Source organism: Ochotona princeps, chromosome 4 (assembly GCF_030435755.1).
Source record: "Ochotona princeps isolate mOchPri1 chromosome 4, mOchPri1.hap1, whole genome shotgun sequence".
NCBI lineage: Eukaryota > Metazoa > Chordata > Mammalia > Lagomorpha > Ochotonidae > Ochotona > Ochotona princeps.
Window position 1 is genome coordinate 90,396,550 of NC_080835.1, and position 27,813 is coordinate 90,424,362.

Here is a 27,813-nt window from a genome sequence, read left to right on the forward strand (position 1 = left end):
CACCGCGGCCAATCAGGGCTGGGGAAGGGAGTCTGAGGAGGAAGCGGATCCGCGACGGTGCAGCGAGACCGCCCCGAACTCTGGGCTCCGTCTCCCTCCGCCGCTGTGGGCGCCTGAGACGGCCGGGGCTGGGACGGCGCTGCCAGGCGGGCTGGGGCGGACGTGGAGACGGAGGGAGACGGCGGCGTCCGTGGAGAGTTCGGGGAGCGGGGGCCGCAGCGGCGGAGGCCGAGTTCCCCGGAGGACCCCGCCTCGGAGCGGGCGGCGGCGGCGGAGGAGACTGAGGGGGCAGGATGGCGGCCTCGGCCCTGTACGCCTGCACCAAGTGTACCCAGCGCTATCCCTTCGAGGAGCTCTCCCAGGGCCAGCAGCTCTGCAAGGTCCGTGGGCGGCGGGCTGCCGGGGTTTCCTGTGCTTGGGCCGACGGTGCTGGGTGGCCGCAGCGCTGCAGCCGCGTTCTCCCCACGAGCACCGAACGTGTGTCTGGTGGGTGGGTTGGAGTCCTGGTGTCGCTGGGACCCGGGTTCCCTTTTCTTTCATGGCGTTGACATGCAGCCTAGCAGAGCCCCGAGAAGGGAGACGGTTTTCCCGGCAGACCAGGAGGGGCCCGTCCCTGTCGGCGTCCGGGCTGTCTCGGGTGGGTCTCAGTGAGGCAGCCACCTGTCTCTGCCGCAGAGACCCCGGGCTGGAGAGGCTTTCCTCCAGGTGGCCACTGTCCTGCTTCCATCAGGAGGCAGGGGACGGTGTCCGCACTTTGTTTCTGGGAACCCGAAGCTGCAAAGCTGGTGGCATCCTCCTTCCCTCTTCGGGAAAGGCGAGCTGCTGGTTTGGGAACAGAATGTTCTATGCTCTGCAGCTCCTCCCATCGCGTTCAAGCTGGAATGCTGTCTGTGAGCATCGGTGCAAATAAGTAGTTCCCCTTATAACCATTGCTTGACATGAGCGCTGACAGCTTTGTTAATTTATCTCTATTGTGGCCCCACGAGTAATGGACAAAGACACCCGTGCCTTCCCTAAGGAATTTGATTAGGATCGCCACTTACAGGGCAGCACTTCGCCGGCTTTACACTGTGGGCCCGGTTCATTGTCGTTTTGGGAGTCTGACCCGATTCAGTAATAAGTTGCTGCCAAAAAGTGAGATTTGGGACTTAGAGGTAGATACTGACTGGAGTCTTGTCTTGTTGCAGGAATGTCGGATTGCACATCCTATTGTAAAGTGCACTTACTGCAGATCAGAATTCCAACAAGAGAGGTTCGTATACTGTGCTCGTTTTAGTCCGCTAAAAACAAAGTTTTCTCTATACGGAGTCCTTACGGATTTTAATCCGGTTATATGTATTTTAAAAAGTGTTTTAGTCTCTGAAACTTCCTGTTGTAAATTTTAGATATTCTCGGAGACATTGTTGAGAATTACAACAGTGGGTTATCTCTTGCTTCATGGACTTCACATATGAAAATAAAGGGTAACGTTCTACCATAGAAAATGTACAGCCACACTAAGAAAAATGGAAGGACGAAAGGTTACTTATTAAGCTATAAGGGATAAAATGTGAGTGGGCCTGAGGAAAGGTCTGTGGTGTTACCAGCTGCCTTACTTTAGTAGTGGAGTCTGGTAACGTCTGATCACTGTCAGGGCACCTGCGTTTCCACAAGCGATTCCTGGTTGAGGACTCTTAGAAGTAACTTACGAGATGGACAACTAGTTTCTTCTTAAGTAGAGATGGAGAACAGCCAAGCAGAAGATCGCAGAGGTGAATGCTGACACCGAGTGACCTGCACTGGAGAGGGAGCCCAGGATTTTCTTTATTTTGAAATCCGCACACCAATGAATGAGATTGTTTTAAGTTAATGAAAAAGGACTAGGAAAAGTGTGCTTTACAATAAGTTCAGAATTTGCTTAGTTCATTATTGTGCTCATTATCTCAGAAACTTACAAAAGAATGATCTTCCATCTATAATTTCTTTTTCAGCAAAACGAACACAATTTGTAAGAAGTGTGCTCAAAATGTGAAGCAATTTGGGACGGTAAGTGTGTCTTATATTTTCATTGCTTGTTGTTACTGTAGTTTTATCTTAAAGGCTGACTGTTTAAAATATGTAGTGGTATGTTTGTACGTGTTTTAACATGTCAAAATATTTCATGAAGTTTTCTGTAGGCAGTCTGAGAAGTTGACACTTAAAAACATTTGAATTGTATCAGTGTTTTATGTTCTTTATTTTGAATTTTAGTGTGAAAAATCACAAAGTTACTCTTTAAAAGCCATTGTTTAGAGATTGAAATGTAGCAAAGCCTTAGAAAGGGAGAACCTCCTTGTTCAGGTTTGCATCATCAGACTGTCCCTCCTCAGAATTGGTTACATATTGCAACCTGCATTGGCAGTGCTCATGCTGCTACGCTGGCAAGGGTCACCTGAGACAAATACTGCAGAAAGTTTGTGGAAAAAGGAAAATGTGGTCTTTGAATATTACAGTCATTAGTGGCGTATTATCCTAATACTGTGATTGGTCTAGGTGCTGAATTATCTGTGGATGTCAAAGTAAATTGTTGTATGGTTCTTAGAGTTAGTATTTAATGTCTTATAACTTTTTTTTTTAAGCTGAAAACTACTTGTGTCTTTCCTGTGTCACCTGATCCGGGATATGATGAAATGTTACCTTTTTTTGAAACAGTGATAAGGTCATCAAGTTTATCAGGATTCTAAATTAGTAGAAGCTTATTTTCCCAAATGCGGCATACACGAGACTTTTCTGTGTATGAGTACCTTTATTTTTACTTTTTGAAACTTTTGGTGGATCTTTTGTTACTTAACATACTATGAGACTCTTATGTAAATATTTCAACAAAATAACAAAGAACTTCCTTGCTTGAGAAATAAATAATTGAGCAGTGATAAATATTGAATATAATAATGACAATCTTGACGGTAAACAAGTTTTTACTGACTAATTTTCTTGATCCTAGAAATATAAGCTGCAATACGGGATATGCTTTATGCAGCAGATTCTTAATATTTTTAAGCATCACAGTTAAAATGTGTGTCTCTTTTCAGCCCAAACCTTGTCAGTACTGTAACATAATTGCGGCATTTATTGGTACCAAGTGTCAGCGTTGCACAAATTCAGAAAAAAAGTATGGACCACCTCAGACTTGTGAACAGTGCAAACAGCAGTGTGCTTTTGATCGGAAGGAGGAAGGAAGAAGAAAGGTATATTTTATTTATGCTTTTATATCCTCTGCAAGTTAAAAAAAAATACCAGACAAGTTAGCGATCTTGTCGTTTTGTCCTTGAAAGTGGGCAGTTTCAATGCCATGTTTTATTCTTACTGGTGTCATATAGATACATGTTCATCATTTAGGATTACTATACTTCAGCAGAACGTTGTGGTGTTCTATGTACATGTCCCTTTTTTTGTTTGTTTTTGTTTTGTTTTGGGAGACTTAGTAAATGCTATCAAAACATTTTCACCCTTTTAGTGATCATTTGAAGTTGTTGATATGAAAAAAAGCCGTTAGTGTGGGACATGAGTACATACAGTTAAGTCTTGTGCCTCATGGTTGGAGCTTTTATTATTTTTTTACAGAATTATTTAATTTTATTGCAAAGTCAGATATACAGAGTGGAGGAAGGCCAGAGAGCAGGTCTTTAGTCTGATGATTCACCCCCTAGGTAGCCACAGTGGCCACTGCTGCGCCAATCTGAAGCCAGGAGTCAGGAGCTTCTTCCAGTTGTTCTACATGGGTGCAGGGTCCCATGGCTTTGGGCCGTCTTCGACTGCTTGCCCAGGCCACAGGCAGGGAGCTGGATGGGAAGCGGGACTGCTGGGATTAGAACCGGCGCCCATATGGGATCCCGGGGCGTTCAAGGAGAGGACTTTAGCTACTAGGCTACAGCACCAACTGGAGCTTTTATTTTGAAATTATTGTTTTTCTCTGCCTGCAATGACATAAGAATGTGACAACCTGCTGATTGGCATTCCCACTCTTGTCAGTTTCTGTATTTTGGTAGCTGGTTCTCTGGGAGGCTGCTGCAGATTCTTGCACACCCATACGTATGTTCTGCTTGTAAAGCGTGTCCCTCTATCATTTGTCCTGTAAACGCAAACACAAGATAGTCTCTTTCTTATTAATAAAATTGGGAAGGAGTTTTTTTATTGCTCCTTTGCACACATGCAGCTGTTGCTTATTTTTTGTGGTAGTTGTAGTTACCACACTCAACCATTGCTCCTAAAGGAAATGCATTATTAGATTTCTGTTCCTGCTCAATGTGTATTGGTCAGCTGATTTTTATGTTTATATGTATGTATATAGACACGTACGTATGTATAGATTTGTGTTTGCTTTAATTGAGCCTTTGCCATCAGCACAATGATGTCTGAACTGCACATTTCTCCAAAAGGCAGAGTAAAGCGTTGTGAAGCTTCGGAATGCAATACAGCACTTAAACATTACTGTTTGTAAACATCAAAGTTCTTACTTAAAACAGTGTGGAATTAAATGGTACTTTTTACAATGTGAGAATTAAAACACCTGTCCCTTGTCGCATTATTCCAGCTAGTTTGGGAACATGTGCTAGATTTCTGACAATCCTTTTTGACACTCTGCATTGGCTTGAATGACCATAAAAATGTGACAGATGTTGACCTGATAAAATTTATTAACCAGATAGGCTTATTTGCAAATGCAAAACCAAGGATAATGACGATGCACTCTATGACTCATATAGTCTTTCTTATTTCTGTAAATTCTTGGTATTTACTTTAGGAGGAAATGCCTTACTTTACAAAGTGATTTAAGACTGTCGAGTAGGGCCCACCGTAATAGCATAGTGATTAAAGTCCTCACCTTGCACCTGCTGGAATCCCATATGGGCACCGGTTCTAATCCCGGCAGCCCTGCTTCCCACCCAGCTCTCTGCTTGTGGCCTGGGATAGCAGTTGAGGACGGCCCAAAGCCTTGGGACCCTGCACCACATGGGAGACCCGGAAGAGCTCCTGACTCCTGGCTTTAGATTGGCTCAGCTCCAGCCGTTGCGGCCCCTTAGGGAGTGAACCAGTGGATGGAGGATCTTCCTCTCTGTGTCTCCTCCTCTCTGTATATCTGCCTTTACAGTAAAAATAAATAAATCTTAAAAAAGAATGTCGAGTAGATTTCATGAAAGTTTATCAACTTATGCTGATTTTGCAGAAATAAAACAATGTCTCCGAATAAAAATGCATCAAAACTGATACAAGTTTTTATATTGTCTTTATTAATTTTATAATCCTTAAAACATGCATTTTCCCAAAGGTTTAAGAAAATTTGTGAATTATTTGCATTTTGCAAAACCTGTGTATTCTTGTCTCTTGCGTAAGGTTCATTTGTAGCAGTGTAGCCAGAAGTGAGCAGTTTGTGACGACTGCCTTTTCAGTAGGTTATGCTTACAGTTAATCTGATGGAAGTGTTTTCTTAAAAGGTTGATGGGAAGTTGTTGTGCTGGCTCTGTACCTTATCATACAAGAGAGTTTTACAGAAGACGAAAGAGCAGAGGAAGACTCTGGGGTCCTCACATTCAAATTCGTCTTCAGCTCTTCCCGAGAAAGACCAGCATCATTCAAAGCACCACCACCACCACCATCACCATCGTCATAGCAGTAGCCATCACAAGTAAGTGCTGGGAAAATCATGCTTCTGAATCCTCCCTGCCATGTGGGTGCCTCCTGTGGCTGTGACTGGGTGCATCTAGTTTTCCTGTCTCATGGTCGGTCTCTGGAGTGTGGATGGCTCTGTTCCCACGGTATGCAACATGTAAAATTGCACAAATGGGGTGTGCGATTAATAGTTGGAAAGAGGATATTTGGGGAGTTAATACAATTTTGATTGTGAAAAGGGGAATCCATGTGCAACCGACTTAATGCTTTCATAAATTTAAATTTAGAAGGCATAATTTTTCTTGTATGTAAATAATTGTGAGAATTTCCATAGGTATATATTTAGTAAAATAAATTTTAATCCAGAATCTTGGAAATACATAGTTGATCTTTTGAGAGAGCATGTTGTAGCACTATCTTTTGTGGTCATCAAGAAAGTGTTAATCTGGGGTGGGGAGAATCCAAGTACCTATGAAACTGTGTCACATAATACAATGTAATTAATGAATTAAAAATAATAAATAAATAAAAAAAGGAAAAAAAAAAAGAAAGTATTAATCTTCTGTGAGGAATGACATTTTTAACTAGTTGATACTTTTTTGTTGTTGCTGTTTTAAACACACATAGATAAAACCTCCATTGTAAGACAAGTACTTGATTCTAAAAGTGACCTTGTTGGGGTGATAATATCTTAATGTGATATGAAATGTGTTAATGTCCTAACTCAAGATGTTTAGGAGTTTGTAAAAATGTGGTATTAATCCTCATGGGAAAGCCAAGAACATTGTAACTTAAGTTCTACACTTATAAATGAAGATGAAAAACTGGGGACATACTACGTACCCATTTTCAGAATTCATTGATCCTAAATTTCTGTGAAGATTCAGATTGTTTGTACCTAAATTTCTCTAAAGATTCAGGTAGCTATTGAAGATCTAATTTACAGAAAACCAATATCTGCCTTGTATTGGAAAATTATGATGGGATCTTTGGGGAATACGCTGATGAATTCTGTCTAATAAGCGGTGATTCTAAGCAGTGCACAAGCACCGGATGCGTTAGTTCATCAGACTTAGTGAGGCACTAATGCTTCTACCATTTTCTAGTGCCTACTGCATTTGACATTGGTAAACTGCAGTAACTTCTTGCCGCTGTTTTTAAAGTATTCTTAAAAATGTTGTTTTTGGCAGTATGCCACGAATACATGTTTGTTTTTACTCGTTGCTGTAAAATATGACAAAGTAACTATGTAGTATCATGGTTTATGCCAGCATTACTTAGACAGTCTGGAAATGATTCTTTTTCCTTGACATTTTTATATATTTGTCCTAACATGTTGAAAGCACACAATTGAGTAAGTTGATGTGGATCAAATAACATGATAGTAACTTCATCTTTTGGAAGTAGGAGAGGTTTCAAAAGTAAAGTGAAACAAGACAGTATTGATTTCAAAAGACACTTTCCTTTCTGTCACTTAGGAAATCCTTGCTTTCAAAGTGAGTGTAGACCATTTGGTAACAGGCAACCAGTTTGTATGGTCCTATTTAGAATTGAATGGATTAGAACAACTTTGTGAAATGTGTTTTTTGATGCATGTAGTTAACCCTAAAGGGGTGGCAGGAAGTGGCACTGGGTTTATTCTTGATCCAGAAATAGATCTATGTATTCCTGTATTCCTCCTGTTCTTATTCTTACATTCAGAACAATGGCTGGTGCTGTTAATTCATGTGACTGATTAATAGAGATGGCAGTCATTCACTAGTTGAGATGGAATGATTATACTTGATACAATTAGAGCTGCTACTTCCCCAACTTGTTATTTGTAGCTGATCCTAAGGAAGATAGTCTGTTTGTTAAACTTTAAATTAAAAGAGACAGACAAGGGCCTGGTGATGCAGCTGGTTAATCTATTACAAGTGCCAGCATCCCATGGGAGTACTGGTTCATGTTCCTGCTGCTGCAGTTCCGATCCAACTTCTGGCCTGGGAGAGCAGTAGAGAATGACTTGGACCCTGCAGCCCCGTGAGAGACCTGAAAGAAGCTTCTGGCTCCTGGCTTTGGATCGGCTCTGCTCTGGCTGTTGTGACCATTTGAGGATTGAACCAATCGATGTAAGAGCTGTCTGTCCTTCTCTTTGTAAAATTTGTCTCTCAAAACAAATAAATAAATAGCTTAAAAATTAAGCAGTAGTAAATTTTTTTAAATTGACTTACTTAGGACTAGGTAAAGAAAGAGGTTGATCTTTCAACCACTGATTCAGTCCCCACATGGTCACAATGGCCAGTCCTGGGCTAAGAGAAACCAAGATCCAGGAACCATCTTTGTCTCCCTTGTGGTTGACAAGGGACCCAAGCTGTTGGGTCATCTTCCCGTGCTTTTCTCAGAATATGTGCTGAAAACTAACTGATCAGAAGTGGTAGCAGCCAGGACACCAACAGCACCGTGTGAGGTCATAGTCACATGAGCTTGATGATCAACTTCATCATGTATTTTCTAATAAATTCATTACGCCGTTTGTTACATGTAAGTATTATTGAATGATCTTACACAAGTTGAGATGACTATTATTACATCATTAGATGGTGGTTTCTTAGAGGACCAGCATCATGTATATGCCTAATAATTAACTGTAGAATTGCAGTGGGGTGATTCCATTGAGAAAAACTGCTGTTAAATGTGGGTGTGTTAAATAAATGTTACCAGATTTCATTTATGTATTTTTCAGAATCAGCAGTTTAAGTCCTGAACAAGAGCAGGGACTGTGGAAACAGAGGTAAATGCATAAATAAGTTTTCTGAATTATTTGAAATTTATGCTTTCATATATGATAGCCTTTTAAACTTTGTTACATAGCTGTGAAAAATCATTAGTGTTCACTAATGTTTTTGAGGAGAAAGAATAACTTCTTTAGTACTTCTGCTGCTTTTGCTCTTATTATTATTATTGTTTGGTTTCAGCCATAAATCCTCTGCAGCAATCCAGAATGAAACTCCAAAGAAAAAGCCCAAATTGGAAACCAAGCCATCTAATGGAGATAGGTAAAAATTAATTCTTTTGTTGTTAAAAAATTCAGCTGAATTGAACAGTTACAGTAGATTGCCAGTTAAGAACAAACATGCATTTTCTATTTGGCTTATTTGAGTCACTGAGAAGAACAAGCATAATCATTTGAAAATTAATTTTGGCAATAAAAAAGTGGCACTGAACTATGCTCTATTGGGAATAAATTTGGGCTGTGAAAAAAAAATACTAGAGAATATTCTCTTTATCTTCATTATTCTTCAAAGAAACACAAATCTAATTGTGATATTTTTAAATTGACCTGCTTAGAAAATGTTTTTAGACTTAAAATATTATGAGCTTGACTTTGTTTTAGTTCATTAGCCAAAAGTTTACTGATGTTACTGTACAAATTGGCTGCCTATTGCTTTACACTAGAAGTATTGACCCCCTAAAAGCTAATACTGAATTATATTTCTGCAGGTGTATGTAATGTGTGCCATTAGTAAGGTAATTTGCCAGTTGCATCCATTTCTGTCAGGTACATATTTTTTTGCATTAGCCTTAAGGATGTTTGTGGAATTGTCTAATTTATGCAATTTGAACACCTGCTGATTTCTTTTCTACTTCATTTAACTGTGCTTTACTTTTTTCTTTTTTAGTAGCTCTATAAATCAGTCAGCAGATAGTGGGGGAACAGACAATTTTGTCCTCATAAGTCAACTGAAAGAAGAAGTGATGTCGCTTAAGCGTCTCTTACAGCAAAGAGACCAGACAATTTTAGAGAAAGACAAAAAGGTAAGAATATGGTTCACTGAAAGATCTACATTTTGACTGTTGCTTGGAAATTGGAGGTTTTATTGCTATAATTTTTTATACACATTGTTATTGAAATTAGTAGCATTGTAAGAAAAATGATAGCTGTAAACCTCAAGTAGCTTCACATTTGCAACTTTATAAATTTATAGATTTATATATAATTTATAATCTTTATAAATTTAAGGCAACCAAAGTCTTCTCCTGATTTTGTTTTGTAGTTATTCAGTGATGGCTAGAACCATAAACTGATTCATGGGAATACAAAGAGGAATAGATAACATTTATCTTTTAGAAGCTCCTGACCTGCAGAGAGCTCAGTGTAGTGAATAGAGTAATTATTTCAGTTGTTCTATTATGAACTGGCATTGTACAATAGGGCTTCTTTCATAATAAAGTTGAGAGAAAATGTCATTATACTTTGAATGTGACAAAGGGAAGGCCTTTTGTTTTGTTTTCATTTTTAAAACAAGAGTGTAAGACACCACTAATTCCTTCCTGTTTACTATCCTATGTCTGAGTTTCCCAACTGCTGGGCAGTTACAAAAGATAAACTATAGGGCCCGGCGGCATGGCCTAGTGGCTAAAGTCCTTGCCCTGAAAGCCCCGGGATCCCATATGGATGCCGGTTCTAATCCCGGCAGCTCCACTTCCCATCCAGCTCCCTGCTTGTGGCCTGGGAAAGCAGTTGAGGACGGCCCAATGCATTGGGACCCTGCACTCGCGTGGGAGACCTGGAAGAGGTTCCAGGTTCCCGGAATCGGATTGGCGCGCTTCGGCCTGTTGCGGCTCACTTGGGGAGTGACTCATCGGACGGAAGATCTTCCTCTCTGTCTCTTCTCCTCTGTGTACATCTGGCTGTAATAAAATGAATAAAATCTTAAAAAAAAAAAAGATAAAATATAGACTTGTAGAGTTTACATAATGGAAAAACATGACAAAAATAACAAACTGCTTTTATGTGGTTCTGATAATACGATTAGATTAAGTGTCTTAGTTTGAAGTCTTGAAATATACTTTATCATTTATATCTAGGATAGAAACATGTCGTTATCATACTAAAAACTCTTCTTTCTCTGATGTAGCACAAATGTTTTGTTATCTGTCTTTCTCCTTCATTGTAGTCATTTGGATTTCAGTAATTTATGTACTGGGGTATTTTTGTGTTTTACCTTGCATTAGGTATTTTTGAGTACATAATCCTAGAAATAAGTTTTAAAAACAAAAGCAGTGCAACTCTTGATCCTGAAGGCCTCATACTCTTCCTCCATATGCTTCCTTCATATTAAACATTCATGTTATCTCTGCAATGTTGTTTCAAAAAGATAAGACTTTGTTTACTTTGTTTACAGTAATGTGAAATACATTTTAACTGAGACCTTCCCCAAAGTATCACCTGTTAAGGTTTCATGTTGGTACACCAGTTGCCGTACACTGTTTCCAATGAAATTGCTTAAAAACAAAAAGACAGCTTACTACTTTTACTAATGATTACTTAATTGCCTCAATATTGAGACTGTACTATAGTAAAAATTGCTTAATTATACATAGAAGACATGCCACAGAACAAATTCAATAAATTTTAAAGCCCAAGAAACTGTTAAGTATTTTTTATAAAGGCATGTTGGTTTATTGTAAAGATTAAGTGGTATGTGTGTCTGTATGTGCATTTTCCATGCGTTTGGGTAGAAGCACATATGCCTTTTTTTTCTTTTATCTCAGTTAACAGAACTAAAGGCAGATTTTCAATATCAAGAATCAAACTTGAGAACAAAGATGAACAGCATGGAAAAAGCTCACAAAGAAACGGTGGAGCAGCTTCAGGTAAATGATGCTATTGATGTGAAAGGGGCAAAGGGGACAAAACTATAACAGCATTTAACATGTAATAGCATTTATTGTCTAGGATTGTTATTGGTACCCTTATGTTGTCCATTTTGGTTTGTTTTTAGTTCTGACTGATTATGTAATATCAGTACATTAATCTTGAAAATGTTACCTAAATTTCAAATGAAGTTATCTAAGGAGGCTCTTATTGGAGTAGGTGCAATTAATCATTCAGCTTAAAAATAAGTATAAAAATCCGATTCCTGGAAATGATGTGAAAGATCTTTGATAGCGATCATTCTTACTATTTCTGTTCAGATAACGGGAATGGAGGTGAGTAAATGCAACCAATTTATAGGAATCCTGAGTGGATGCATTTATTATGTATATAGTGATGTAATCGAATCTGTGATTGTGGTTTATGAAGTGCTGAATAGGGCTCTGCTGTTTGCCAACAGCTAGTCATCCACCTCTGTCTCACAGTGTGGGAAAATATATTATGCAAGATTTAAATATCTAGAATAATGAAATGGGAAAATTGAGTGTCACTACAGGAACCTAGAGTGGCAACTAAAGACATTCATGCAGAAATAGTGTGCGTCCAATGTGGGTACAGATATTTAAGGCTTGTTGTTGCCTGGGCTTTATACATTTAGTTTAATGTTGTATGCTCTCTGATTTACAAATTATGATATTTGTAGAAATTTGAGTAACAGATTTTAAGATTGTTTTAAATCTTAAAAACATGAAGATGCAACACAGTCTTCAGATTGATTGGAAAGCTTTAGCTTCAGACTGAAGGAATTATAATGTCACATTTTTAAGAAAAGATTTACTTATTATTTTTTATTACAAAGTCAGATATACAAGGAGGAGGAGAGACAGAGAGGAAGATCTTCCATCTGATGATTCACTGCCCAAGTGAGCGCAACGGCCAGTTCTGCGGCGATCTGAAGCCGGGTACCTGAAACTTCTTCCGGGTCTCCCACACGGGTGCAGAGTCCCAAGGCTTTGGGTCGTCCTCGACTGCTTTCCAGGTCACAAGCAGGGAGCTGAATGGGAAGTGGAGCTGCCAGGATTACAACCGGCGCCCATATGGGATCCCGGTGCATTCAGGTTGAGGGCTTTAGCAGCTAGGCCATGCTGCCGGGCCCAATGTCACGTTTTTAACATAGCATCAAGGGGTATTTGTTGATCTAACTGGATTTGTATTCTTTGTGCTTTTTCATAAGTAGCTTACAGCGAGTATAGGATAGGAACCTGTTGGGGTTTCAGATACTTGTGTAGATCGTAGATTGTCTGGCTTGACTGTTATGAAGAGGGGCCTCATTTAGAATTGGGATATATCAGGTGTTCATATAGTTAGTGAGTTGTGATTTATGGAAATACCTATTGCCTCTGACCTGGGAGATGGCTCATATCATACATCACTGTAGCAGGCTTATTGTGCACTGCTACCCTTAGATACAGTTATTTATTTGAGAAGTGGAGAGGTTACCTGCGGGTTCATTTCCTAAATATCCACCGTGATTGATGGGACAGTGCTGAAACCAGGAACTCACTCTAGGTCTGTTCCATGTGCATGGCAGGAAGTCGGTTACTTGAGTCTTCACCGCTTGCCTCTGGGTCTGCATTAGCAGGAGGCTGTCGTGAGGAGCTTGAACTGAGTATTGACTCCAGGCCCTTTAGTATTGATGTCAGAGTCTTTAAAATTTTGTTTTTTAAGGATTTGTTTATTTCGAACAGTTACAGAGAGATTTTCTGTCTGCTGGTTCATCCCTCTAATGGCTGCAAAGATTAGGGCAATGTCAGGCAGAGAGAGGAGCTTCGTTTGTTTCTCCCATGTGAGTGTAGGGCCTAATAGACACCTGGACTGTCCTGCTGCTCTTCTCTTGCCATTAGCAGGGAGGATTGGAAGTGGGGCAGCCTGGGCAAGAACCAGTGCACATATGGGGTGCTGGCATCGCAGGCACTGTCTTTGCAATCACTATGCCAGTACCCTGGCCACACTTCAGCCTCTAAGTTAAACACCTGCCTTCGTACTCAGTTTTTAATACTGAGTAATTAACTGAAGCAAAATCTTTCCCTGATGTTATAAAACAAAGCTTAATTTAACATAATACTTTCCATTGTTCCAAGGAGCAGTTTGTTTATTGAAATTGGACATTTTCAACATGATTTTGACTGTGTTGTATTGCTACTGACAGTACCCTTGGTTTATATAGTAGGCTTGATTTATAGATAAAGCTGGTCACAATTCCTAAGGAGTGTATAGAAAGTTGCATCGTTTGATCTTCCCCTGTGCTGGTTCCCACCAGTCCAAGTTCCTCAAGCTATCTATTTCACCTTGGTTGTTATGCCACTTTTGTGTTGTTGCTAGACACATTGTCATTCTCCTTTAACAACCGGTGTGCTGGTAGTGGTCGCTGTTGAAATGGGCAAACACTGCTAATTATAATCTTTTTATAAGGAATATAACATTAAACACAAAATTTATCTTGCTCTAAAAACTGTAGAATACTTTATAAAATGAAAGACCTGTGAATAAACACTGAATATCAAAATAAAAGAATTGTAACATTCCCCTAAACACTAAGAGCATGAAGTTTAAAAAAAAAAAAAAAACACCTGCCATTCATTTCATAGGTAAGTAAAAAGGGGAAAGGAAGCATTTACATGATTGAGGTGTTCCAGTAACTGTTAGGCTAAGTATTTTATATATTTGATTAGATTTTAGAACTCATTTGGAAGTGGGTGGTGGAATTTCTGTTTAACAAATGAGAAGATTTGCTCTGAGTTATAAAGCAGGTAAGTGGCAGAGTCAGGGTTAGACCCAAGATCTGTTCAATTCCTAATACAGATACTCTTTCTTTTAAACCAACATTTTAAAACATTTTTAACTTGCTTAAGACTTTGAAAATAAATGTATTACTTCTGCCGAGTATATAATTATGAAGTAATTTAGGATAAAAAAGTATGTATGTGTTTATTTAAATGTCTCATTATATAATAATCACTTTTAATATGCGTCAGTTAAAACATGACAAATTTGAGATTGTGTCCCGTTATTGGCAATTAATGTACTGATTATGAACACTTTTGCATAATTTATCAATAAATTCATTAGTGATAAGATATTGAGTACATATGAAATGAGATTGAAAATTAGCTTCTGAAATGCTAGAAACATAGAAAGTTTTGAGACTACATTTTAATCATTACATATATCAGGATAAGCATTTTTATATAGCTGCTCCTACAGATCTAATGGAGGCCTCTGGGTCATAATGGCAGGCCTCTCATTACTTTGATTTTAAAATGTTTCTTTAGCTTCTTGTTTGTGCCTCTTGTTTGTAAGCAGTTGATTTGTTTGCTGTAGAACTGAAGTTAGCTAGCAAAGAAAAAGTTTTTTGATACCACACTTAATAGGACTGGCTCTTTGGTGATAAACCCGTTGATTGTGAGTGTGCCACTGAATTTCCTGTAACTGCTAGTCATGTTCCTTTGATGCACCCTCAGAGCTTCTCGTATTGTTTGACTTTAGTGGGAAAAGCTGAAATATTTTTCTTCTTATGGTTTGGGTGTTTTAAATTGATAAACTGTATTTTCATTTGAAACCTTACATTACCATTTTAGTTATTTAATGACTATAAAAGGAAAAAAACCTTTCATTCTTGCAGCTGAACATTAAATTATTTGATCCTCAGATGAAATTTCAGTGAAAATATTTTTGTTTTACAGTTCTTTGGTGTTAATTGAGAAGGGTTTAATTTGAGGAGGGGGAGAAATAGAAATACAAAGCCTTGAAAATGTTTATATTTTATAAAACCACTTTAAGGAAGCATATAGATGTTGTAAGAAGCCACAAATATTACATAACCATACAGAAACTAAAATGTATAAAATGAACCGCTAAATTAAAAAAGAAAAAAAGCCTGTGTAGTTAACAGAAAACCTTGAGACGTGAGAATGAAAATAGTTTTCGAATATATGCCATAGATTAGTTTTGGAAGTTTTATTAATTTTAAGACAGTATGGATTCTAAAGAAATTTCATCTCTCTCTGCTTTAACTCAGATGTCAACAATCTGAGTTTCCGTGGCTAATAAGTTAAGTAGAGTGTGGTAAAGGTAAAGTATGAAAATATGCGCTGAAGGACTACACAGATCTTTCTTGAGTGTATGTCAGGCTTTCTTGGCTAAAGGACAAGATCAGTGATGGATGAGGCATTTGATTATGAAGTACAAATTCAGTTTAGACACTGTAAAAGTAAGATATTTGAATTTGGTGAAAAAGAAAATCGAGCTTTCTTGAAATTAAAAGCAGTAATGTTACAAAACTGCTCAAAGCTGGTACCCAAAGGCAATTGACAGAATAAATTGTCTGACAATTGAACGAACAAAAATATATTTTTTAAAAGATTTTACTTTTATTACAAAGTCAGATATACAGAGAGGAGGAGAGACAGAGAGGAAGATCTTCCATCCAATGATTCACTCCCCAAGTGAGTGCAACAGCCGGTACTATGCTGATCTGATGCCAGGAGCCAGGAACTTCTTCCAGGTCTCCTACACGGGTGCAGGGTCCCAGGGCCCTGAGCTGTCCTCGACTGCTTTCCCAGGCCACAAGCAGGGAGCTGGATGGGAAGTGGAGCAGCCGGGATTAGAACCAGCGCCCATATGGGATCCTGGTGCATTCAAGGCCAGGACATTAGCCGCCAGGCCACGCCGCTGGTCCCTGAAAGAATAAAAATCTTGAGATCATAATAGGTAATTCTGTTAGAGGCTTTGAAAAATCATTGCCATTGACAAGGTAAAGAAGTGGATGCTTTTGGTAGAAGAGATCTTTAAAGGATCTCATGCTGGGCAGTACTCCAGTAGACTCACTTTATGGACTTCTTTTGGTAGCCAGTTCTATCTTTGGTTAATAATTATTAATACTGAAAAAGGTGGCTGATGACCTAAAATTTTCTTTCTTCATATTCAGTTTAGAGGAACCTAACATATTAGTATTTTAGTGATATTTTGGTTTTATAGATAAAAAGAACTAATTAAGTGATATTCTTCAGCATGACTCAATATTTCAACTTTTAAAATCTTCAATGTTTTTGTCTCTCACAGGCCAAAAACAGAGAACTACTCAAACAGGTTGCAGCACTGTCAAAGGGTAAAAAATTTGACAAAAGTGGAAGCATACTAACATCTCCTTGAGGAACTAGTTTGTTTAGTGTTTGTGCTTAGTTTAAGTTTGGAAAAAAAAAAAAAACTGACGCCCTTAAATTCTGTGTAGTAGAAGAATATTTTTGCACACCAAATGAAATTGGCGTGTTTCTTATTCACTTTTATAAGGGACATTTTTTTAAGTTGTAAAACATTTAAATAAAACTTCAACTGGTTTGAAGTAACTTTTTAATTTTTTGCTATCCAGGAAAGTTTTTTTCCAGCAATAGTATTAAAGGGGTGCATGAGTAATGTTCTTTATCAACGCAACATGCAATAATAGAGTCAGTATGGTTTTCACAAGTCAGAACAGCAAGTTTTTTGTTCTTTTGGCTGAACACTATGCTGACTTACACAGTTTTCAATGTAGAAATAAAAAACTTTTAAACAAGAAAATGGTAAGCACTGGTTTGCAAGATGTGTTTTTACTTTGCCTCCATATGGAAATTTAGGAGAAAATCATGGTGCTTTTATTAAATAAATTTCAATGTATATGTAAATATGTTTATGAAAGTCAAATCATTAACATTAGTAACCCACCATTTTCGTTATTGATACAGGAATTACTGTTTAATGTACAGTATCCAGGTAAAAATGTGTTTTGGTTTTGTAAAAACTGTAGATTTTTACTTACAAGTGCCTTTTTGCCGCCTAATGTTTTTATTTATAGGAATGCTGATCTTTTGTACATAGTTTGTTTTTAAATCATGTTTAATAAATGTTTGTATATAAATGCATATGTACAGACGCGTATTTCAAAAATAAAGATGCTAGTAAAGTGTTGGCGGTTGCATTAAGAACTAACCGATAATGCATATAGACCTTAGGTGATTTTATGGTTTGTTTCTTTGTGAGAAAGGAAGGTCTTGGCCATTGAATTTACTTAATGATGTCAGCACTTCTCTTGAATATTTAATTTTAAATAATTTCTGATAAAGTTATTTTATTTTGTATGTTAGAGCCTTTTGTTCATATTTTTATGAGCAGCTGCATGTTCTTTATTTTTTATAAAATTTCTTTAAAGTTTGTTTCTACAGTACTCTATATATCTTCTTTCCCTATGTGTGTTTGCTTAAGTTAATATTTATGTACACCATACTTAATTTTTAAATTTAATGCAAATATGGAAAACATTATAATCTCTGATTATCTTTGAGTAAATTGAAATGTACCGTGGGGTTCTGGCACTGTTTGTCGGTAATTTGCCTCAAAGTCCTTAACATTGCCTTTCAAAGTTAAGGTAGGGTAGAATAGGTTACATGTTACTAATACTGATCTGATCCCATAGTTTTCAGCCTAGAATGTAATTGGTCTCCTTTGTGTTAGTTCAGCCTTTCAGCTCAGTGCTAAGTTGAGACTGTTAGAGACCATGTAAAAAAATGAGAGCTCCTTCTCTTTGGAACTTATGAGCAAAGGTAATTTTTTCCAAGTAAGCTGTTACTAACTTTGTTTAGATATGAGCATTGATTATGAGCATTTACCAAACATTGGTTTTCTTACAAACACATAATGATCATAAGTTTTTAATATGACTCATGTTTCCATAGACTATTCTATGGTTGTTTATTATAAACTAAAGCCAAATAACTTGTCCAAACTGGAAAAATGCAATCTAGAGCATTTTTTAAGTGATAGCAAGAGATTTAATGAGCCAGACTTTGAAAATTAAGCCAACTTGTTTTTATGAAATCTTCACATAAATCTTTTTAAATTTATTGTGTTTAGTCATGATAGACAATGCCTTAACATGGATTTTAGTGTTGGATTTGCTAAATTCATAAAATAATCATTACCTTTCTTTAAAATTTCATAGCCATTTGTGAATTCATGATGTTATTATGGTTCTAAAATAACTAATAATTGTTAAACCTTGTTGGGGCTGCTGCAAAGGAAATATGTTCTTTTCCAAAACTCATGCTTTATGCTGAAATTAAAATTGAAAAGGAATCTATATAATTGAATTTTGTGAATTCCAAGGGGTAAAACCTTTTAGGGCCTTCACAGTATGTAGTTTTTATTAAATAAATATCCTCTCTAAATCCAAGATTTTATTTTATACTTTCAATTTTTTTTACAATTGTATGAGCTAGTAATTGACTCCCAGTCCTGGATCTGTAGTGTATTGACATAATGAGCAGATACTGTTTAAATGTGGACCTGTAATGAAATAAATATGGTGTGCCGTATTGTGCTTTAGCGTGTTTTCCACAAGTAGCATTTAACAGTGAGGGTCATTAGGCTTGTTATTTATTAATAGCCTGTGAATATTGCGGTCCCTTTTTAGATTGTGTTGGTCTGAATATGCATTCTGCAGTGAACCTGTTAAGCTGTTCACTTGTATAGACTGTTGAAATACTGTCCTTGTACACATCTTGACCATTGACATTTTGTACTTTTTTCTAAATCCAATATTTCACAATAAAATCTTCTCAAAAGCTTTGTAATACTTTTCCTATTACTGTAGCACATTTCTATAACCTTAGTGGCTTAAAATGACAAATCAGTTCTCTTATAGTTCTGGAGGCCCGAAGTACTAACTATTCCACTGGATCCAAGTGTTGGCATGGCTGGTTCCTTCTATAGAGAAGGTCAGTGGAAGTATCTGTTTCCTTATTTCCCTCAGTCTTCTATAGGTTTATTCCTGTCTATCTTGTGAAACTGCCGTTCTGTTATCAGAGCCAGAAAGAGTAGCATCTATAGACACTTCTGCTTCTGTACTCACCTGACTTCTCCGTGGTGGTCACATCTCACTTCCTTCTTTTAAGGCTGTTAGGAAGCTCTCAACAGGGATATGTGGATGATCAGAAGAATTTCTCTTGTTTCACTTCCTTCACATAGACAACTCTGCAAAATCTCATTATGCAGGGTAGCATTTTATGGGTTACTACAAGAATTAGGGCACGGACACCTTAGTGCAAATATTTGTTGAGCTCACCACAAGCTGCTACTTCATTTTGTTCTCCTTCCTCACTGTGAAATCCTAAATGGCAAAGAAGAGAGTACTGACTAGCCATGTATCAGAAATTCTCTTCCTGTCCATTCAGACTATTTTAGTGCAAAAATGTAAGTCTATTGAGCTATTCAGAATGAAAGTGGGGCCAATCAAGTTTGGGAAACTTGGCTAGTATCATGCTATATAGAATAGTATAAAAGTTGAAGTCATGATTCCTTAAGCAATTTACAGACTAATTGGAAAAGAGTGTATATGACAGTAATAGAGTCCAGTGTGGTACCCTAGCAGATTAAGTCCTTGCCTTAAACGCACCAGGATTCCATATGGGTGCCGGTTCTAATCCCAGCAGCTCCACTTCCCATCCAGCTCCCTGCTTCTGGCCTGGGAAAGCAGTTGAGGACGACCCAAAACCTTGGGACCCTGCACCCGTGTGGGAGACCTGGAAGCGGTTCCAGGATCCTGGCTTTGGATTGGCACGGCTGCAGCTGTTGTGGCCATTTTGGGAGTGAATCATCGGATGGAAGATCTTCCTCTCTGTCTCTCCTCCTCTCTTTGTATATTTGACTTTCCAATGAAAGTAAATCTGAAAAAAAAAAGTAATAGAAAGCCAACTGCCTTAAGCAATGACAGTCTGAGAATTATGGGAACTGTTGGAAGCCATTGGTTTGTCAGATTTTATCATGTGTCAGAGCTGTTGGGCTTGTTTTGCTGTTCTTACCCACAGTTTCTGATTCAGTTGTCTGCAAAAGCCCAGGTATTAGTTTCTGAGTTAGGCGACACTCATGTTTCTAGTCCAGGGTGCCTAACTTGAACTAGTGTTCTAAGCAAAAAGACGAGGGGAAAAGAACAGCTTAAGGAATACAATGAGCAGCTGACATTTTTGGAAAAAAAAATAGAAGTGTGAAAAGATTACTTGGAACCTTATATTAAAGGGATTTGTGCAGACCGCAGATATTTGAAAAATAAATGATATAAATTGATGTCCACACTTAGATACAGCAGGAAGCATTTTCTCAAGCTCTTGTAGCCAAGGAAACAGTAGGAAGGCAGAGTGGTTTTGACTAAGTGTTAACATGCAGCCAGTTTGCTTCACAAATGATTGGTTTTGAGAAAATGTGTATGAAGTCACAGTGGGCATAGTTAAGAATTGGGGATATTCAGAAGTGTTATTTAGAAATGACACATTTGAAGTTCGAGGAAAACCTAAATTCTCAAACGTTACTTAACAAAATGCAGGATTTATTTTTGTTTGACAGGGAGCTACTCAATATTTTCCTCAGGCAACATGCTAGTCTGAATGCAGTGGAATGTTCAGGATTGGTCACCAGTTCTGAAGAAAAGTATCCAAGAAGTTACGTGATTAGAGAAGGCTGGAAACTGAACTTGACTAATAATGTTCAGGCTGGTTTCCAAGATAAAAAGGGACGGGCAGGCAACAACCCTAAAGAAAACTGGGCCTTTTAGGGAAATGAAGAAACTTCATAATAAAAATGCACGTAATTTTTAACTGTAAGAAATGACAACTTCAGAATGAGAAAAATATCTCAAGTTACTGTTTCTCACCTCTGGACCAGCAAAATCCCAAGTCACATTTTACTGACAAGATACTGGTGAAACATCTACTCAGACATTGCTTTGGTCATTACAGCACTGTCTCTCTGAAGGTAAGATTTGTTAATAGCTTGCAGAATTTCATATGAATTTATACTTGGACCCTAGCAATCCTATTTGTAAGAATCTGCTCTCAACGTAATACTTGTAAAAAATTTTTTTTCTAAAGAGTTCGCACATAAAGCTATCGCATGACTATTCCTAATAGCAGAAATAAACACTGAGAAATGGGTATGTTAGTAATGGTAGTCATACAGTGGCTACCATTGGGTGTTAAAGATAGGTACTGCTGTAAGTGTGGTAGATGATAGAAAAGAGCAAATCAGGGCAATATTACAGGATTACTATATAAGAGGGGTAGGACTACACACGCACATTAGAAACTAGACTTTAAATCATGCTTGTTGATTTGACCTTGAAGTTATTTTAACTATACTTAGAAAATTGTAGAACCATCTCTTAACAATAATGTATGCAAATATGTAGCCACTTAAGTCAAATAATTAGGTGGTGTCCTAATTCCATTAAGTTAAACTCATTGCTACTGAGTTTATTGAGGTGAAACATCTAACTTTTCAACATAAACTCAGGGTAATTTGTCTATTAAGAAATAATATATTCAGGAAATCTGTAAGGTATACCTGTAACATCTTTAAATACCAAAAAGCAACAAAATTGCCAAAGATTATTGTGTTGTCATAACTGGTGAGCCAGTTTGAATATAGCACAATTTGAGAATCCACATAAAAATAACTGCAGTGGATTGAGACATGAATTCAAAATGATACTATCCAAAGAGAACAGACCAAAAGTCAAAGCATTGATTGGTCACTACTGGAGGATGCTAGTGAACTACCTCATTTTTAGACGATGGCTAAGTGAAGTCTTCTGTGAAAATTCCTCAATGTAATTTGGTAATTATATAGTAAATGAGGGGTGGTTTTTCTCCACTTTGAAGTAAATGAACTGATTACAGTATTATTTTGCAATTTCTAATGGAGATTAAGTATTGGTTAACAATAACTAAGAGTGGGTAAAGAGGCAGCCTTTTCCTTTTTAAAAGGTGTGTTTATCTGAAAGAGTTACATAGAGGATAACCCTGGGAGAGATCTCCCACCCACTGGTTCACTGCCCAGATAGTTCCAAATGCTGGGGCTGGACTGCGTCAGAAGGCAAGAGATTTGTGGTGTTTTCTACATGCGTGCACGGCCCAAGCACTTGTGTTAACTTCTGCTTTCCCAGGAAGATTAGCAGAGAGTTGGTTTGGAAGTGGGGCAGCAAAGGACCGAAAACAATGCCCACGTGGAAGGCAGCATCTCACGTGTGCTTTCTCATGGAGTAACATACTGCTGCCGATAAAGTGTTCTTATGAAAACAAAGCTAATTGATCGGTTGTCCACTCATTAACAGAAAGTAAAGAGCATTGAATAACATTGACCAACAGCAAAGGGAAGCAACTTTCATTTAATGAAGAATCAGACTAAGAAATCTTTTAAATGACCCAACTGTTTAAATTGCAAGGAGGAAAGAAATGGGGAGGGAACATCCAAGAGAGATTGAAGAGAAATTAATGAATCACACTGTGTGAACTTGATTTAGAACTTAATGAAACAATTTACATGAAAGAAAAAAACTGAACACTAGTTCTGTAGTGATACTAGGGAGTTGAAATTTGTGAGTTGTGTTAATGGTTTTGCAAGTGTATTTAATATCTTAAAGCTCCTCCTACAGACACCTGCCAAAATATTTAATGAAATTGTATGGTCCAGTATTGACTTCAGAGTACTACACAGAAGGAAATGTGTGTAAATGGAGCAGGATTGTGAGTTGTTAATATTCGAAAGTGGATGATAAAGTACTATATATACCATGCTCTACAGTTTCATTTTCTGTAAGTTTTGCAATTTTTGAGTTGGAAAGTAACCCCGTCGCCACCATCACCATTGCCAAACTACCCTCACGTAAGTACTTGCTCACAAAAATGGACATGCGAGGGGGGAGAAGAGAGAAGACTTTTCTTTTTCCATCATTATCTGTGACTTGGCTATAATCTTGCCACATTGAGATTTTGGTTCTTGTCAACATCCTTTTTCCCTACTGCTCTATTCTCCAACAAAAGCTGTCACTACATTAAAAAAAAAAAAGCCAGTTTTTCTTTTAAAATGTACTGAAGCCATATTTATATATAGAGAGAAAGACATGGAGAGAAGGTCTTCCATCTGCTGGTTCACACCCCAAATGGCCCACTATGGCCAGAGCTGAGCTGATGGGAAACCAGGAGCTGTGGCCTCTTCCACGTCTCCCATGTGGGTGCAGGGTTGCGAGGATTTGGGCTATGCTCTGCTGTTTTCCCATGCCGCAGAGCTGGTTAATAAGTAAAGCAGCGGGAACATGAACCAACGCTCATGTGATGCTGGTGCCGAGGGTGGAGACTTAGCCTGTTGAGCCCCGGCCCCTAAAAACAAACCTTTTTGTAATCTTTCCTATTGCTACATGTGAGACAGTGGCTTGATACTTAAAACCATAATGTTTGGAGTCTCATCAGGTTTCAAATCCAGTTTGGCTATTTGCTCCCGTGAAATTTTTGGAGGAAATTTCTTCATATTTCTGGTTTTAGTTTCTTCCCTGTTGATTTATAGGGTTGCTACAGAGCAATAAACATTGTATTAAAATTCAAAGGGCCCGGCAGGGAAGCCTAGTGGCTAAAGTGCTCGCTTTGCACATGTTGAGGTTAGTATTGCAGCAGCCCTGCTTCCCATCCAGCTTCCTGCTATGGCCTGGGAGTCTTGGACAGCCAAAGCCTTGGGAACTGCACCCGCGTGGGAGACCTGGAAGAGGCTCCTGGCTTCTGGCTTCAGGTCGGCTCAGCTCTGGCCATTGTGGCCGCTTGTAGAGTGAATCAATGGATGGAAGATCTTCCTCTCTGTCTCCTCTCTGTATGTCCGACTTTCTAATAGAGGTAAATAAGTTAAATATAACGATAAATTGAAAACATTTTATATAATCTAATGCACAGATTTATAACAATTAGATAATATTTAATAAAAAATGTAAAAGTAACATGCAGGCTATGCCTCTACCTTGCAAGTGTGACTTTTGATGTCAATAGGATATTAGAATTGGTTAATTCTTTGTAGTTTCAGCCATAGGACCAGTTTTCTTTTTCAAATACAGTCTTACTAGGAATCCCAGTATATGAAACAGATCAAATCAATTATTTTGGTTGAAGGCAAGGCAGTGCGAGTACTTCCAGTGGAAACAAATAGAATCTGGCTAGAATTGGCATTTTTTTAAGAAGGTGAAGTGAGGCTTTAAACCCAGACGCATTCAGAACTGTTTCTGCAAGCTTTTGTTTATAGGTTTTATGCTTCTTACAGGTTGAATGAGCAGATTCAATCAGATTTAAACAAGATTTATGTGGTTGTCATGCATGTGAAAAACCAAGAGCTAATAATAGTTACAGACTTGATTATTTAAGGGAATACTCCAAATCTCCACACACTGTTACAGGTACGTAGTGAGAGCCAAATCAGTTTTTCTGTAGTGGCCCTCAGATGTAAAACTTAGTTCCTCTTGAGGTACAGAAAATAATTCCTGTGTCCCAGCGTTTGTTGAAAAGTAAGGCAGAATCTGGAGCTGACCTCAGTGTGCATCATCCCAGGCCAGGTAGGAGCCCTGGTGCTACTGGGACTTAGGCCTCTGTGGTTACCATACCAACCTTAAATCTAGACTTGCTGATTTGATCTGAAAGGGTGGGGGAAGAAGAAATCGCCTTTCATCTAATTTCTCCTCAAGTGTTGGCAATAGCTTATCAGGTTGAATGCAGTAGCCTGGGATTTGCTTTGTGTCTCCAGGCGGTTGACAGGTACTCATGTACCTGAGTCACCATTCCCTACTGATCCCGGGGTGCACGCTCACAGGAAGCCGGATTGACGCAGTGCAGGGACCCGAGAGTGGGGTATGAGCATCCTCACTGCATGTCATAGCTGCTGTGTCCACACACCTCACTCAGCCCAAATCCACTCTCAGTGGACCCCAGCCTGGTGGGTGCTGGTGGCTGAGACTTTGGTAATGACTAATAAGTTAGACATCAGTTAATTGAATTGTATCTGAGTTGTTACTAGTTTTGAATTGAAGTTTTCAGTGAATAGCATTTCATTGTACAGGGATATTTACTGAGGGTGGTGAAATTGCTATACTCCCCAGCCATTGCCTTCACCTGGGTGATTCTTCTGAGGGAGACAGGTTAGGGGCCTCTCAGGCCTCTTGACAGGGCAGTAATCCTACTCAGGAGAACAGATGCCTCAAAGACGTCCAATGCCTTGATTCAACTTGGGAGCTTTGGAGGAACACATCTACACCTTCAGTCCATATCACCTGTTCAGCTCAAAATACCAAACTTTTGTATGTCAGCTCTGAAAGAGACATAAGACACCTTACATTTTAAGCAAGTCTTTACGCTGCATTGTAGTATGTATAGTGTGTGAAGCAGCTTATCTTATTTCATTCTGTAAATGTAATCAGTGATTTCACCCTTTTTGTTAAAATTCCTACTTACTTCCACTAGGGGGAGAGCTTCACTACTAAATAGTCTCAAGAAGCAGTTTCATTTTCTGCACAGCAGCCCAGTAGTAGTATTTGTGACATAAGGTTTTGTCCATATGGTAACCCCTTTTCAGAAGCAATTGATTTTCTGCTGTGCAATTCCAGTATATGCTTTTTTTTTTTCCTAATTCAAACCATTTAGTTCAAAAAGTGAACTTTAAAATTCAGTGTTGACTTTGGATGGGTTCTTTTTTATTTGTAAGTGCTGTTTTACAAACAATTGTCTTAACAATTCTATTGGGTTTTTTTTTTTTTTTGCACTCTTCTTGTCCTGTAAAAGTAGTCCCACTGCTGTTTGAGGCCCAGCATTTATTTGCCCCTCCTTCATTTGCCTGGAGTGGAGACCGTGTACCCTGTCGCAGTCCTAAGTCAGAAGTCCACCATCTCCGACTGAGTCAGAGTCCCCTAGAGAGACTTGACATGGACAGTGCACAGTTGCCCTTTCCTTCGCCCATGCACCTGGAGTCGAGTTGTGCAGAGCGGGTGTGTGCTGGCATGCATGATGAGCTGCGATCGGGCGACCCATGGGCCTAGAAACTATGCTTGGAATCAAGTTACCACACGTACTGGGTGACTCCTAAATAGTTATCTTCTTCTGTATTTTCCCTTTGCACATTGCTTCTGATGAGGATTTTTCTTTGAGAGGATTATTAGAACTTACTTCTCTATTTGGTATTCATGGGGTAGTATGTTTTGTAACACCAGGAACTCATGTAGGTTGGGCCATTCAACTTGTTGTTAGCCTCTCTTTTTTAATTTTCAGTGTAACTAGAGAAATGGTTTTTCGCTTGCCCATGTGGTAGGCCAAAAAGCTACTTTTAGTCAGGAAAGAGTTTGTGAAATTTATGTGTTGGCTAAACAACAAAACTTATTTTTTTTTTTCTCAAGGCACTAAGCCAAATATTTTACATGCATTAACATTCTTAGTAATAAACCCAGAATGTCTAAACCTGTTTAATATATGTCAGAAGTTTCCTGAACAGTAATGCGGGAAACTGGAACTATTGATGGGGGAGGTAGGAATGATGGTGATACTGAGGAACCTAGGAAATGGCTGACAGGAAGGTAGGGCATTGGAGAAGTAGGACTTAAGTAGAAATAAAAAAACAGCATAATTAATACATCCAACTGTTGTCTGTATTAAAATGACTTTCTGAAAGTCTGAGTCAATCTGGAATAGTGACATAAGCATCCTTTTAAAGTCAAAACTGATAGTACATATGTAGTATGCAGTAGTAGTAGATACATGTAATGAAATCTGCTTTAGTTTAAATGTTCAAATGTTTTAATTCTTTAATATACAGTCTATCAACATAAATAGGATTTTTATATGCCCTCAGTTGTTCAGATACTTCTTTTAGATGTCCTTTCAAAGTATCTCTTAAGAGAAATGCAAGTGACCTTGTAAGTTTCTGCAACACAGCATGGCTGAGCAAACGGAAGCCACCAGGCAGATTTCTAACGTCATCGTCTGTGCGCTCCTGTGGTTACCAGCATGGACCACAGTGATCATCTGCTGTCAGTGAGGTGGGCTGCTTCCTAGTCTATAAATATCTCTGTAGTTGCTTAGAGTGGAGGGAGTAGGGATATTTGTCTAGTTAGTCTTTTGTTTGAGTAAAGGAATAGGAAACTTTTATAATAAAATTTCTTTTAAAACAAAATACTACATTTTCCCCATGTTCTCAATGTTTGTGTATTCATTCTATCTGCCGAAGTTGAAGTATTAGAGTCAAAAAACCTTTGGAAATGTTTGAAAAGATATACAAAACAAACATTTGGATTAGGAATAGGACTATGAACTCAGCTGGCACATTGAATTGCTCATAATAGAATATGAGATTAAAAGTCACAGTTGCAGAGCAATTTTGGTTCAGTAGTGAAGATACCGCTTGTGATGCCTGGGCCTCATATGGGAATCCCTTGGTCTGAATCCATGCTCCAGTTCTGGCTTCCTGTTAATGAGCACTTTGCAGGGCAGCACATGATGCTTCAAGTATTGAGTCTCTACCATCCATTTGAGAGATGTCTGAAACCTCAAGCCCCTGACTCTGATCTGGCTTACACTTGGCTCTTTGTGAACCATTTAGAGATTAAGCCAACAGATGGGAAATCCCCTCCCCCAACACCCTTCAAATAAGTGAGTTTTAACAAGTTG

The 27,813-nt window shown here is 38.4% G+C and overlaps 1 protein-coding gene across 5 annotated transcripts; it reads left to right on the forward strand.

Annotated features, from left to right (window-relative positions):
- The first annotated feature begins 6 nt into the window (after nt 1–6).
- FAM76B (family with sequence similarity 76 member B) lies at nt 7–27,813 on the forward strand. 5 transcript variants are annotated; one of them, XR_009245360.1, is made up of 14 exons: nt 7–380; nt 1,188–1,252; nt 1,971–2,025; nt 3,051–3,206; nt 5,454–5,644; nt 8,354–8,401; nt 8,586–8,666; nt 9,291–9,426; nt 11,167–11,268; nt 16,391–16,436; nt 20,699–21,106; nt 24,431–24,563; nt 27,082–27,185; nt 27,601–27,812. XR_009245360.1 is itself a non-coding variant. In XM_058664005.1 (11 exons), exons 1-11 carry the CDS (start codon nt 294–296, stop codon nt 20,737–20,739), a joined length of 1,008 nt encoding a protein of 335 aa, XP_058519988.1. In that variant the 5' UTR covers nt 7–293; the 3' UTR covers nt 20,740–21,229. The 5 variants fall into 5 exon arrangements, 3 of the variants coding, with proteins under 3 accessions (XP_058519988.1, XP_036354158.1, XP_004585055.1); XR_009245359.1 differs by having other exon boundaries at nt 27,082–27,813; XM_058664005.1 differs by lacking the exons at nt 24,431–24,563; nt 27,082–27,185; nt 27,601–27,812 and having other exon boundaries at nt 20,699–21,229.

What these genes read in the sequence shown, in the direction of transcription:
- FAM76B (XM_004584998.3), top strand. Translation starts at nt 294, where the DNA reads ATGGCGGCCTCGGCCCTGTACGCCTGCACCAAGTGTACCCAGCGCTAT. An exon ending in AGGAGGAAGGAAGAAGAAAG is followed by an intron (nt 3,207 to 5,453) that starts GTATATTTTATT and finishes TTTTCTTAAAAG; the next exon opens with GTTGATGGGAAGTTGTTGTG. An exon ending in CAGGGACTGTGGAAACAGAG is followed by an intron (nt 8,402 to 8,585) that starts GTAAATGCATAA and finishes GTTTGGTTTCAG; the next exon opens with CCATAAATCCTCTGCAGCAA.